We start from the raw sequence: 15,618 nt of genomic DNA, 5'->3' as shown, positions 1-15,618 counted from the left end.
CTAATGGTATTGTCCAGGGATCAATCTGGTCATTTCCTTTTTTGCCTGGGTAGTCTCATGACTTTAAATAGCACCTATACTGATTATATTGCCCACATTTATATAAAAAGTCACATCCTTGCTTCTGCCTTTAAACATATACACCTGTCTGCACACTTGTCACTTCTCCTCTGATATCTAACAGGTATCTCAGAATCCTAACCTATTGCTCCAAAAGTCTTCCCCATCTCAGTAAATGTTAATATCCTTCCAGTCAGTCATCTCTGATCCCCTCTCCTAACTACTGTTTCCTGCCTTGTCACTGCACTCAAATCAACCAGCCTCCTTGCTGGACCTTAAAGACACCAGACATGTTCCTGCTTCAGGGTTGGTGTACTCTGACCCCTCTACCTGGAATGTTCTTTCCCTAGATATCCACATGGCTTGCTCTCTCAGCTCATTCAAGTTTTTGTTCTTGTGTTCCCTCTTGAATGAAGCCTTCCCTGATCACTCTGTTTAAATTGCAACTGAGGCTCCTAGCACTTTCTGTTCTTTCTCAACTCTGTATTCTTCCATTGAAATTATCACCTCTTTCCATCTAATTTACACATGCATTTTGTTTATTATTTGTCTTCTTCCACTAAAATGTACTCTTAGAAGAATCTTGCTTTCTTTGTTTTTGTTTTTTTCACTGCTATAGCTCTAGTATCTAGAACACTGCTTGGTGAATAACAGGAGTTCAATAAACACTTATTAAGTTAAAAAGGATCAAACATCTATATAATTGAATTTTCACAGAATACACAGTGTTTAGGTCAGTACCAGACTGATGCAAAGATCCCAGATCATTCATTTTCCTCTAGATTTAAAACCCCCAAGACAACTTAAAATAAGCCCATATTCAACCTGCAGAGTCTGTCCTCTGCAAGGTCAAGAACAAATGAGCTATGGCCTTTCCTCACCATCCTCCATCTGTCCCCAGCGCCACTTTTTTCTTTTACTTGGCACTTATTCATTTGGATCAGGCACTGCAAGCAGGCCTCTGGGACAGTCATATGATGGCTTGGGGACACAGCCTACCTCAGAAACAAAGAAGGGCTGTGGTCAGGAACAGGAGCTGGATCTGGGCACCCTTTACCCAACTGCTTCGCATTCTCTTTCTTCCTTTCACCTTCCCTGCTTCTTTCCTATTGTCAACAATTCCCACAGGAACCCAGTGTATGTGTGTGTGTATATATAGACACACACATACACACACACCTCCTGTTAAGTGGAATGTTACAGAAAGCGCGGTTGATATTTTACTATTATTTAATTCTTCTAGTTTTTAAAAAGTTCATAGAAAAAAGAAAGTCATTATTGGGGGTGTTTAGTTAATTCTCAGATAATATCATTCCTTATGCGATTTGATTACCAATGTAATTTGATAACTTTTACTTTACCTTAGCTATTTAGTTCTCTAAAAAGGAACAAAACATATCTTTTATGAAACTATTCTGAAGGCTTATATTTTGTATTTACTTCTTTTATTTCATTTAAATTTTTCTACATTTTTCATATTAGTGTGTGTTCTTGTGGCAGAAATCTCTTCTGCCTGGCTGTAGGTTGTTGAAAATGGTCTTTAATTTTTGGTGTAGTGAAAATAATAGGTTATTTCTTTAAAACATTGCACTGTGGCAACAACATAGAATTATCACTGTAATAATGAGACTGGCAAATGCCAAGCGATAATAAATTCTTAACAGCTCTGGATCCTGAAAATAGAATTTGAATAAATAGACAAATATAAATATGAAATTAAACACACACAGTTTAATTAATTAAACTTATGAATGAATTAAATAGTTGGTATTAAAAATATTTTTAAATCTAACCCATCACCATATTAGTTTCTTTTCTACTCTAACAGCTTGTACAGTAGGCCCTTGAACAACATTGATGTGAACTACACAGGCCCACTTATGCAGATTTCTTACAAAATAAATACATATAGCACTGTAAATATATTTTTTCTTAATAACTCTTTCTCATCTCTAGTTTACTTTATTGTAAAAATATAGTACATAATACAACCATAAAACATGGGTTAATTAACTGTTTATATGATTGGTAAGGCTTCCTATCAACAGTAGATTATTGATAGTTAAGTTTTGGGGGAGTCAAAAGTTATACACAGATTTTTAAAAAATATTTTATTTATTCATTTTTAGAGAGGAGAAGGGTGGGAGAAACAGAGAGAGAGAAACATCAATGTGTGGTTGACTCTCATGCGCCCCCAACAGGAGACCTGGCCAGCAATCAAGGCACATGCCCTGACTGGAAATCAAACCAGCAACCCTTTGGTTCACAGATTGGCACTCAATTCACTAAGCCATACCAGCCAGGGCTATACACAGATTTTTAATTATGGAGGGTAGGCACCCTTAACCCCCAAGTTGTTCAAGGGTCAACTATACTTCTTTTCTGTAATTGGGATGGGTAGATTTGAATACCCACTGACTTTAAGCCTTACATATCTAAGGCAGTTAAGACATTTCGGTAGTAATATTGCATGGTTACATTGTAGCACATTTATTAGGACTCACAGCCCAATGGATTTAAAAAAAAATCAATTCCTTTTTCCAATAAGACATAGAGAATTTTTTTCATTTTTAAAATTATATTTTATGGATTATGCTTTTACAGCTGTCCTGATTTTTTCCCCTTTGCCCACCTCCACCCAGCACCCTCCACTCCCTCACACAGTCCCCCCATCATTGTTTGTGTCCATGGGTCATGCCCATAAATTCTTTGGCTACTCCATTTCCTGTACTGTACTTTACATCCCCATGGCTATTCTGGGACTTCCTATTTGTACTTCTTAATCCCCTCACCTCTTCACTCATTCCTCCACACCCCACTTCCATCTGGCAACCATTAAAACACTCTCTGCATCTGTGATTCTGTCTCTTTGCTTCCTGTTTGCTTAGGTTGTTTTTAGATTCAATTGTTGAGAGATAGGTATTTATTGCCACTTTATTGTTCATAATTTTGATCTTTTTTTTCTTAAATAAGTCCATTTAATGTTTCATATAATAATGGTTTGGTGATGGTGAACTCCTTTAGTTTTTTCTTGTTTTGGGTGCTCTTTATCTGTTCTTTGATTCTAAATGGTAACTTTACTGGGTAGAGCAATTTGGCTGTAGGTCCTTGCTTTTCATGACTTAATATTTCTTGCCAATCCTGTCTAGCCAGCACAATTTCTTTTGAGACTTTACAGGGGTAGGTAATAAATTGTCTTCCTCTTGCTGCTTTTAAAATTCTCTCTTTCTCTTTAACCTTTGGCACTTGAATTATGATGTGTCTTGGAGTGGGCCTCTTTGCATTCATCTTGTTTGAGACTCTCTGTGCTTCCTGAACTTCCATGTATATTTCCTTCACCAAATTAGGAAAGTTTTCTTTCACTATTTTTTCAAATAGATTTTCAATTTCTTGCTATTGCTCTTCTCCTTATGGCACCCCTATGATGTGAATATTGGATCTCTTGAAGTTGTCCCAGAGGCTACTTACACTATCCCTCATTTTTTGGATTATTTTTTCTTCTTGCTGTTCTGATTGGTTATTTTTTGCTTCCTTATGTTCCATATCATTGATTTGATTCTTGGCTTCATCTACTCTACTGTTGTTTTCTGTAAATTGTTCTTTTTTAAAATTAGTGTATCCTTCATTTCTGACTGGATCTTTTCATGCTGCTGAGGTCCTCCCTAAGCTCTTCGAGCATCCTTATAATCAGTGTTTTGAACTCTGTATCTGATAGATTGCTTATATCCATTTTGCCTAGCTCTTTTTCTGGAGTTTTGATCTGTTCTTTCATTTGAGCCATATTTCTTTGTCTCCTCATTTTGGCAATCCCCCTGTGTTTGTTTCTATGTACTAGGTAGAACTGCTTTGACTTTGGATCTTGGTAGTGTCACCTAAGTAATAGGTGTCCTGTAGGGCCCAGTGGCACTGCTTCTCCTATCACCCAAGCTGGGTACTTGAGGTGCACCCTTCATTTGGCTCTTGTAGTTGAGCCCTAAGTGTTGTTGGCAGGTCAATGAGAGAAATTTACCTGAGCCAGTCAGTTTTAAAAATGGCTATGATCACTGATCACCACCCTCTGCCCTCCATGGAGGATCAGCTGTGCAGGGGCAGTGTGGTGGTGCTCTGATATGGTCTGTAGCTACCCATGGGGTGTGCAGGCTCTGGGGTTTTCCAAATGATGCAGGTGAAGGTCAGCCCCCACCTGTGTTTTGCCTGGGGCCACTCTGCCTGAGCTATAAAGCAATCAGAGATGGCTGCTACTTGTGCTGGGCTTGGAGATTCCCAAGCAAATCCAAGCTGTGAGCTTAGGCTGGCTGCTGCTAGTGCCAGGCCTGTGGCTCACTGATGCCTGCTGTTGCTTGTTTGATAGAATTTAGAAAGTTGTGAAACATGAGCCAACACCAGCCATTCATATGGAAAAGCAGCTCCTGTAGTCCCATAAGTTGGGTGGGGTGGAATCTTACAGGATCTTCAGAGTAGGTCAGACAGTGTTAGCTAGGTTGATGGAGTCTCAGATACAGCACCAACTTGCTGGTTTTGTGGCTCGGTGGGGGGGAGGGTTGAGAAAAGGGACATTGGCCTCTGCTTGCCTTGATGCCAGACACTTCAGTTCCTCCCTATGTGCCACTGGTGCCTTCCAAGCCGCTACCCTGGTGCTGGAACTCAGAGGGGTGAGTCTGAGTAGGTGAGTCCATGTGTGGGTTCTTGAAGAGGAACTGCTTGGGGCTCCACAAGTTTCTTCTACCAACTCAATCCCCACTGTTTTTTGCAATCAGAAGTTGTGAGGACTTATCTTCCTGGCACTGGAACCCTAGGCTGGTGTGTGTGTGTGTGTGTGTGGGGCTGTCTGGGTACTTTTCACTCCCGAGATATCCCTCTCGGATTTTTATTCACCACATGTGGATGCGGAACCAGCCCATTCCACATCTCTGCCCCTCCTACCAGTACGGTTGAATGTTGTTTCTTTAATTCCATAGTTGTCAGAAGTTCATTCAACTCAATTTATGACAATTCTGAGTCATGATTGTTCTATATTTTAGTTGTAATTTTGATGTGGTGTGGGAGGAGGTGAGCCATGTCTGCCTACACTACCACCTTGACTGGAAGTTGAGAATAATGCTGAATTCTACATGGACAATTTCAGAAAACTAGTCATTGATTTCATTTAGCTGAGTCACAAATTTTAATTTTCTGGTTTGGAGTTTCATTTCAAGTGTGCAAATTTCCCAGGAAATAATATTTGCTTAAACATATAGAAGCTGTTATTTTATTTTGAGGTTTACTTATAGGAGAACCCTCTGGTATTAAAAGCCTGGGGCAAAGGGTTTAATGAATGATACAGAATGGGTAGCTTTTTCTTTCTTTATTTCTTGACAAATGACATAAACACCCATTTTCTAGTTTACATAAAGATAATTGACCTAGGATACAATCTCTCTTATAAGCAAGGAAACAAGCTCACGCCTTCCCTCTCTGTCAATAATATGGGCTTCAGACACTTCAAGTTAAACATAAAGTCCATGTATAAAGTCATGTCTTGTGTAGGTGACAGTGGTTCTCACCAGTCTTGTACTTGGATCTCTTGCTCAACTCATTATATAAATGGACAGTTTCCTCCCCATGTAAGTATCTTAGAAGGACACACACCAAACTGATAATAGTACTTATATATGGTGAGGGGAGAAAGGGCTAGAACTGAGGGTGAACCTCACAGTGGACTTTAGCCTTGTCCATACAGTGTAAGACAGATAAACAGAAATAGTCATTATTATATTAAATTAAAAAGAATTCAGAACTCTGAATCTTTCCTCTGTTCTAGGTAATTCACTTCCTTTGCCCTGATATTAATGTGACTTTTGTTTTTCCCTAACTAAGCATTTCCAATTTTTCTGTGTTATTATACACGGGTATATTTTTAAAATCCTGCCCCCTCACTTATTCCCAGTATGAGGGAATAGTTTAGTGTATTTCCTTTTGAGTCAAGAGAATATATGAATAAATGTGTCTATTTATATATAATTTTTACCATGCTCTGGTAATTAAAGATCACATTGAACTCACTTGTTTTTGACTTCCAAGCCTGCCTGAACCTATAAAGTGATTCCATGCATATGTTTAGTACTTCAGAGTCCACAAAGCACTTTTATTTTCCTTTTCAATTCTCCCCTTTTACCCAGTTTTCTTGCTTCTTTCTCCTCCTTTTCTTATAATATAGCAAGTGACCCATTCCTGGTGAGCATCTACCTATATAGCAGAGTAGAAGGATTGTTTTGATAATATTCAATGACTCAATTCCCTCTTTTCTCATTACACATCCCCTAGGGTCATAAGGATATTTGCAGAGGAAAAAATAGTAAATGGAAAATAAGCCTTCATTATAAAGTGGCATTATCTATAAGATAGGCTTGCTTATGGCAAGGATGAGCATATGATATAGTACTTTCATAATCACTTTATATCTAAAAAATAAATGATTGATTTATGAGTAGATCAAATACATTATATTCTTAGAAGCTGTTTTTGAGTGACAAGGAAGAGTATTTACAATAGCTTTCAAATTTGTCTTCTTTTGACCTCTTTTCTCCTCAAATCCCTCTGTCATAATGTCATTGTCAGGGTATTTATAAAATACAGGTTTGACTTAAAAATATGATGGCTCTGATTAAGAATCTTTGGTAGATCACTATTATCTACAAAGCAAGTTGAATTGTTTAGACTGATGTACAAATTCTTTGAAAATATGTTCCATTCTACCTTTCCAAATCCATTTATATCTTCTGTACCAAGGAGTCTATGTTCCAGTCATGTAGTGTGATGAAGTAACAACCAGTCCCTGAACTTGCCAGATGCTACCACTCCTCTATGACCTTTCCTGTGCCTGCTGACAAAGAATGCCTTGTGGACAACTCTTCACTTGTTAAATTCCCACTCATCCTTCAGTGTCCAGCTTAAATGCTCCTCCTCTGTGAAGACCTCTTGAAGCAGAATTAATTGGTCTACCCACCCCAGTACCCTTGAGCCTTTGGCTCAGATAAATAAAAAGCGTACCACAAGAAACTTTGATTTGTTGTGTACAGGTATTTCTTTTATAGCCCATGAAATACTCGAGGGGCAAGACCATACTGTATTTACTCCTGTAATCTCAGTGTCTAAAATGGAGTCTGTTAGACAGCCAATGTTCATCTTATCAATGAAGGAATCATGCATTTATAGAATGACCATTCTTTAATGCTGCAAAAAAAAAAAAAAAAAAAAAAGAACTGCTCTTGTCACTATTATTAAAGCCCTTGAAAGACTGCTGATCTCTCTTAGTCACAGAGGAGAGACCACTAATGTAATCTCCTAAGCAACCCAAGTCAGGGCTGTTCAGTTATCTGGGAACCACTCCAACCTACCTGTCTCCTTAGAATAGTTTGGTATTAGATAACAATTGCTAAATTACTTATCAGCTTTCTTGTGTGAAATCCTTAATTTGTTTTATCATTCTTTTCTCAGTTCTCTTTCAATGATCCTATTAAGTGGTCAGGAATTAGTGACCATAAATGGGCAACCCAACTGGGCACATGGTACTCAATTCAGAGTTCTTTTTTCCCCAATAGTCTTAGAGATCTTGAGGCATAAAAAAAATACAGGAGGAGGACAGATAAAGGCACAAGGATTAGAGGAAGGGAAAGTGAATATGGCACCATGAGAAGAGAAGGTTGTCTGCTAATATTGTTACAGGTAATAAAAGATATAAAAACAAAGCAAAAATGTTCCTATATGAAACATGGTATAGTGCAATGGTTTTCACATTTTTCCCCTCTAGGAATGGGAATCTTACTCCTAAGTTTGTGGTAGAGATAAACTGTTCTCTAAAACAATACTCACCTTTAGTAACAGAACCTTGAATTCACTTGGGGTAGCAACATGTCCAGTCATAGGACACATTGCCACAGGAGCTCCTGTGGCAATGTGAAGGCTGTAACTAACTACTGGTCAACAAGATATAAGTGGAAGTGACATGTGGGGCTCCAGTAAATCTATTTAATCCTAAAAAGGTACACTCATTTTTAGTATTTTTTCCTTCATGTTATGTAGAATGCAGATGTAATGACTGATTTCAGGCAGCCATTTTGGACCATAAGGGAGCATACTAAGAAATGGTAGAGCAAGACAGATAAAAGCCTAGGTCCCTGGAACTAAGAACCATCATACCTGCTGAGCCATAGCTGTGGAACTCACCAGGACTGCCTATCTCTAGATTTCTAACATGAGAAAAATCAACTTTTATCTTGTTTAAGCCATAGTTACTTTGATTTTTCTGAATTTACTCCTTATGATAAACAGCTCTCGTCCTCAAAGAGCTTAAGATCCAGACAAGAATATTTGGCACAATAGAAAGATCTACTAGAAATATAAGTACATTTAATTCTGTGTATCAAATTTATGAATAATTGATAAGGAAGGGAATAATATTTTAGGTTTACCAGGGAAACTAGTTAATAACAAGATTGTAAAAATTTTATGTGAACATGGAACATGAAGAATGTATGAGGCTACTAATCTTGATTATAGATATTTGGATTTTTATGTCTTACTGTTGTAGAGTGGGGTCTCCAAAATTCCCTGAAGCCCATGGTTTGGGGAGTGGGGGATGGAACTCAGTGGAGCACAACCATTTCTCCTGAGAGATGCCTTTGCATATCTATGGCTGGTAGCTAGTATCTTAGTTATGCAAATGGCTTTGGTCCTTCCAAGGCACCAAGGAAATAGTAGAGGTTTTAACCATAGAATGGTAAGGAAAGAACATATGAGGCCTGTACAAGTTTTTATGGGTGGTCACAATTGGTCACCCTGCCCACTGCATCACAGGCAACAATCAGGCATTTAAAAATAAAAGCAGCAGCCATTAAAGGGGTACTCTGTGTGGTTTGCAAGGAGATGGAAGGGGAAAATCATGTGGTGTTGAAAGGGAAAGGAAACCACATGTGATTTGTAAAGAGAGGGAGAACCCTGTGGTTTTGAAAGGGAAAGGGGCAGAGCCATGCTGCCCAAAAGAATGAAAGGGGGCCATGTGGACTGGGTTAGTAAGAAAGCCGGCCTGCTCCTGCTTTAACTGTGCCAACTTCAGCAGACCCCAAGATGCCAAGAACTCTGCTTTGTAGACCTGGACTTTCTGAACTCTTCTAGACACCACCATGATCCAGTGCAACATGGCACATTCTTTCCTGAACTATTAGAAGGAGGCTGATGACAGGTCCTGAAGGAGAGAGCTGATAGAGAAGGAACAGGGAACATCTGGGCATGTTTTTGTCTTATAGCCTTTTGGGGAGCGAGGGAAGTGCTGGGTCCTGTGGGAGAACAGGGCTCTGAGCAGGAGTGCTAACAGCCCCTCACCCCAGGTTGGAATATTGTAAATAAAGACCTGTTTTCCTCAACACTAATTGTTGGGTTTAACACCAAGGCATCATGTGAAAGAACCCCCTTTTGCTTGGTAAATAACCTAGTAATACTTCTGAAATTAAAAAAATTAAATAGAAAATATTTTAAACTAAGAGAAATAACTGATAAACATTTCTCTAAAGGAAAACTATATTGATTTATCTATATTGTTTTGTAAAAAAAAAGTAGATATCTTACAATTCTGTGCATAGGCCCTTAGATACATGGATTCTCATCTCTAATCCACTAACTACTAGACGTGGAATCTTGGGTAAATCATACTCATTGGACCTTGGTAAAATGAGAATGTTAGTAAATAAACATAAAAGTTTCTTCCAGCATTTAAATTTTGTGGACTTAATTACACATTTGTTTTGGTGGCTGTCATACTGCACTTCTCCAATCTGATTTCTATGAAGTCAGAAGTTGTTAAAATGAGTTAGCTATGTAGCTTTTATGTGTCTATTTCTGATGACATAGAAGAATGAGACAGATAACTCCAAACACTACCCTTTTCCTATGTTTCCATAGGGGCTTTTCCATGCACATAACATGGTATTTCTTAAGGTGCTTTACTTTTTTGGTTTACATGTCTGTTCCCTTATAGACTGTGAGCCCCTCAGATGGGGCTGGGAGCTGAAAAAGTGTCTCTCTGGTGCCAAGCACTGCAGGTGATTTTGCTGAGGAGATGAGAGAAGGAAGATCTGTGCAAAAAGATATGATCCTAAAAGAAAATTATGGATAATCCTGTGACTAATAATTTGTACTCTTATTTCTTTCCTGGGTTAAGATTTTAATTGATTTGTGACATATTCATTAGTCACAAAATTTTTATAAATTTTTGATAGTTTTTGCAAGCTTTAGGTTGTTGCCAGATTAATTTAGCCATCAAGAAAAAAAAGGCTGAGTTTCTTACTGGCATGGGTTAACAGCTATTATTCTGTCTCTCAATTGTCTGCTGTACATGGGGTGCCGGCAGACCACCCTAGGAGTCTGGGTGAGAAGATGTGAGGACTGTTGCTCTGTCCATCTTCAGAGACTGGGGAACTCTGGAAACCCCACCTGAAGCCCTTACGTTAATGAGGTTAGGCCAGTGTCATTGAGGAGAACTGTTGACTACCCCATTCTCTCCATTGTCATATATACCATCTGAATCAATGACACGCGCTCTCCTCACAAACTCTCCCAGGTAAATAAGGAAAGTGGTGAAGAGCTCATGGCTTAAATTCCAAATACAAATAAAGATCTTTCCTTGGTGATGGTCTTTCTACTCTTGAGTGGGTCCAAGAAAAGCTACTGTCTAAAAGGCAGATACAGAGCACCTGGTCCTGGGCCTCCTCCACCCCTGCTGTTCTAACAGGGGTACCCTAAAACCAACATCAGAGAACCCCTCATGAAGAGCAAGAGGCGGTCTGAGTATCATTTATATGTGTTTCGTTGTGGAGACTCACATCAAATTGTAAGCATTTGAAATAGAGGTATTAGGAGTGTAAAGATTCAGAACTTTAAATAAAAATAGATTTCAGATAACAACAAAAGTACAATATCAGTACTAAAGAGCATACCGCAATACCCTGGGGTTCCACACACTGTCTTCATGAGCACTTGATGTTCCACAATTTTGGAGAGTCCAAAATCAGCTAACAACACAAGAAAAAAATTAAGCAAGTTTTTTTCTCAGCTGTTATAAGATGACAGAATACTTCTCTTATTCAAAATAAAACTAACTTATTTATTTGTTTGCTTTTGTATTTAATGATGGGTGGATGTAGAGGGGACCTGTCACTAGGGAGAGAAAACTAAAAAAAAAAAAATAATAATAATAATAATAATAATTTAAGTCTTGCTTTAAACTGGAGAAAAACATGATGCCCAATTACATTTTATATTTTTCTCTATAATTTCCAGCTTTTGGCAATAAGCTATTTCTTCTTGAAGTAACAGTTAGAATAGATATTATTTTGTTAAATATTAATTCGGAGATTTATGAAACTAACTATAAAGGACAATATAGAATTAATGATATAATTCAGAACTTTTAATCTATTGAAATAAATTAAAATAAAAAATTAGACTTTCATAAATGTCAAAGAAATTAACAGAAACATCAAAAGGTTTATTCTACTTCAAAATAATGTCATTCATTGGTATATTTGACAAGTAAGAATTTCCTATGAAGAATATGGCTTTTTATTTTGAAAAAATCTTTTTTTATTTATTCCTCAGAATATTAGTTAGATAAAACATTGTCAAAAGTTGCTATCATTATGATCTACTTGCTGGGCTACATCTGTCCCACTCAGGAAACACCAGGAAACCTTTTAAGGCCATTCTTCAAGAGAGGCAGGTGCAGAATGGATGCCATTTTAGACTTCAAAGTTAAACCCACTTTTCCACAGAGGTGTCGATCCTTATCAGAGAAAACAGCGGGAAGTCCTTCAGAAAGAAAGGCTCTCCTGCCTAAGTTAGTATCTATCTATCCATTTAAAGAAATATCTTGAAGGATAAAATCTTTGAAAGCGATGTCAGAGAAAATGGGAGCCTCCCTGCTGCCCGCTGCCTTTGAGGAGTGATTATGAGAACATGCTGGCTGCCCAGCAGGACTGCGGCGCTTTTTCTTAGGTTCTTGCATTCATAGAGCACATTATGTTTTTCGAGCTCTTCCATGATATGTATAACTTAATTTTCAAAGGTGTTAACACTTATGAATGCAGTGAACTCATCAGATTTGCACTATAAAGGATAGCACCAGGAGACCAATGTCCTTCAGAGGATTTAATTTAAAAAAATTTAAACCCTGTACAGGCCGGGCAGTACAGATTCGACTAAGGAGAATCTATCTAAAATAAATGTTATTTTTATTCTTTTTTTTTTTTTTTTTTTGGCAAATAAAGATTTGCTTTGGAAGGCAAATGGGAAGTGATGTTTAATATACTCTTTTTTAAATTATTTTTCTAAAATGCTGGTTGAAAAATCTCTTTGGGTAGATCAAAATTTCCCAAAGTTCATCTTTTTAGTTCTTCAAAATACTTATTGAGGAAAGAAAACAAGGTTTTTGGGAAAAGCCTCACAGTCCACTATATTAGATGTCAGTGAGCACATTAGCATTTTTAAGGTTTGGGGGAAATACTAAAGAAATACAAATCTTGTTTATGTTGGCATTTCTAACTTACTTGGCCATCCTTTGCACCTCCACAAACTACTTCCACCTTCCCCAAAAGGAAATTATTCACCCTTATTCACTTTTCCGAGGAACCAGCATTCTGTGGAACACACTTCAGGAAATACAGATCTCAGTTTATCTCTGTTCATATGAACAAGTGACTCAAAGATAAATTCACCGATAGGTACTAAATATTTTGTGTCAAAGTTCTTGATTACCTAAAATTAAGCTCCATCTAGTTTGTGGAATAAAAGTTAATAATCCAAAAAGAAGCGTTAATGTTATCTGTGATTTTCTTTTATACAAACATATCTACAAAATAAGGTCACCTCTTGAAGTGTCTGCTTTTTTCAAGAGTTGTTATTCTTTTGTGTGTCCAGCAATATGGCACTAACTTTAGGCACTAATTCCAGATTAATATCCCAGGAAAGTGTACAGACTTCCAAACTGTGCATTATTCCTTTGCAGAGAGCAAATATTCGAGGAAATTAAATGGAGAGGAAATTGGATGGAGTCATATTTTAAAATTCTATGGGGTACATTTCTTCTGCTCTGGGAAAAGGGGTCATAAGATATGTCCTCACCGATTTTGAGTGGTGCATCTGGGGCTGGAGTTGCATAGAGAAGATTCTCTGGCTTGAGATCACGGTGGACAATCCCATTTTCATGTAAGTACTAAACAGGGAATATAATGAGGTAACATTCATGTAATCATATTCATGGTTTCAACACTTATATTTACTATTTTCAGAATTATAATAATCTTGATTAAGTTAGGTGATTCAACAACATACACATATTATAATTTAAAAATAAATTCCATAAAGAAAAACATGTTTTAAACTATACATCATTCTAGAATAGTTTACCTATGGTTCCCTGAAAGGGAAATGCAATTTAAATTATATAGAACCAATTGCTAGAAATAAAATATCTGCCTCTCAGAGAATATTAGCTGCAGTTCTCTTTATGCATATCAGCTCAAATTGGTGAATTATTATTATAATAAAATCAAGGTGTTGTGTTTTGAAATTTGTCTAGTTTATTATCTGAAAAGCATGATTGCATGTGTCATCTTATAATTCACAACCATGGCAAAGATATTAGATTATTGTTTAAGCAGACATTGAGATGCAAATAATTGTTAATAGAGAACACATCTAGCCCATGACCATGTGCAGGTCTCTCCTCAGGGCCTCAGGTATCCACCCCTTGCCCAACCCCCACCCCTCCCTACTGCTCTTGCCTTCAGCCAGGCCACATACATGTACTCCCTCTTAATTACTCTGATGACTAGCTTAATTGCTCGCTCCCCTCCAGCCCATGCTCCACATTGCCATGAGAGTCATTTTTTTTTTTTTAAGTGCAGATTTAGTCACATCACTGCCTGCTTTCCTTTGCTTTTGGCATGAGTGACAGCAGCAATGTAGCATTTGTTTTTAATCCTGAGCAGGGATCACAAACTCTCCAGGGGCAGGAAGGTACCATAGAAGAATGAGGGAAGTTGGAAGAGTGTAAATTAAGAAGGAGCCATTGGGGAGTCCTAGGAACTGCATCTGTTCCTGGAGAGAACATGACCCCTGAAGAAGCAGAGGTGACTCAGGGTCAGCCAGTTGTTTTCAGGCAGGAATTTGGGACCCGTGTTGCCCTAGCACCTCTGATTTTTTAAGGCAAGATAGAAGTTCACATTTTTTATGAAACATATTCCAAATTTTAAATGTTGGCAATGAAATTTTAAACCCCATGTAGGCCAGATAAAACACTCTGCAGTCTCTGATTCTTCCATTGGAATTGAAAGCAGTCCCTGGCACTCAGTAGATACTCAATAAAAAATTAAGTACATGAATACTATGTTTTTCTGACTCTGCTTCTTAAATTGAATCCTTATTGTGGTTCTGCTGCTAACCTTCTCCTTTACTGTAAACTCTCCTTGACTGTTTGTCTACTCCTTTCCCTTCAGCTACTTTTTATAGCTCCCTCAAAGTACAAAACAATTGAGTGGTGGGATTGTAAGTAATTAAGTTATTTTCTTATATAAAATTTAACTATAAAAATTATATGTTATTACTTGGGTGACTTATTAAAAAATAAATTTTATATAACTGGCAGGCACGTCATATTTGCTTATCCTGAATACTATCCATCTGCTACAAATGATGTACTCTGAATATCAATAAATACATTAGTTGGTAACTATGTTTGGTTTCAAATTAACTAAAAATATGTAATTATACTTCCAGCAGTTTAAGAAAGTAAAGGCTATTCCAATTAGTATCCTAAAACATGTTCTAGTTCAAACCTGTTCCTCAAGCTCTAGAACAATTGATCCACCTGCTTATGTCTCATTTCCAGACAGCTGTCTCACAGGTACCTTCAATTCTATGTGTCTAACACTGAACCCTTGGCCTCCTCCCAGCCGAGTTTCTCCCATCTCAAAATGTAGTGTCTCAGTCAATTCAAGCGTTCAAGTCACAAATTGGTTCTCTCCTCCTCCCTGCTTCCTCCATCCAATTCACAACACAGTGCTGTTGATACTGATTCCAAAATGTCTCCTGAACTGCCCTGCCTCTTGCTATGTCATTCACAAAACCTCAGCTGGATCACCACAACAGTCCCTTAACTACACCTTTAATTTCCAGTGTGCCCACAGTGCGGTACAGGGGACCAGGACAGTTCTCTTCCTTGGGAAAACCTTCAGTGCTCTCTCATTACCTTATTTGAGCTTTCAAGGCCTTGGCCATTTGCCCCTCACCCCACAGCCTCATATTCTGCCTGCCATGTTCCCCTTTATTGCTCTGCTCTACCTATACTGACTTCCTTTCAGTTCTTCAAAAGCGCTAATTTCTTTCCCATGTCAGCATCCTTGTCCAGCTGCCCTCTCTTATAGGAATGTTTTTTTTTTTACCCCTTTTCACTTGACCAGCCCTCCTTATCTCAGGACACAACTATAATGCCAGTTTCTCAGGGAGGCTGTACCTGTCCTTCCAAAC

General features: G+C 37.9%; 1 protein-coding gene across 1 annotated transcript in view; it reads right to left on the bottom strand.

Moving 5' to 3' along the window:
- CAMK4 (calcium/calmodulin dependent protein kinase IV) overlaps positions 1-15,618 on the bottom strand; it is a 198,875-nt gene that overhangs the window by 19,503 nt on the left and 163,754 nt on the right. Inside the window, exons 6-7 of the mRNA XM_090279021.1 lie at positions 13,213-13,303; positions 11,031-11,105 (exon numbers count right to left, since the gene is read on the bottom strand). Of these exons, the coding sequence (XP_090135147.1) occupies positions 11,031-11,105; positions 13,213-13,303 (166 nt within the window). The remainder of the gene's footprint in view (positions 1-11,030; positions 11,106-13,212; positions 13,304-15,618) is intronic.

This window comes from Furipterus horrens, unplaced genomic scaffold, assembly GCF_987537825.1.
Source record: "Furipterus horrens unplaced genomic scaffold, mFurHor1.1.pri manual_scaffold_5, whole genome shotgun sequence".
Taxonomy (NCBI): Eukaryota; Metazoa; Chordata; class Mammalia; order Chiroptera; family Furipteridae; genus Furipterus; species Furipterus horrens.
This window is presented reverse-complemented; position numbering and strand designations above follow the sequence as displayed.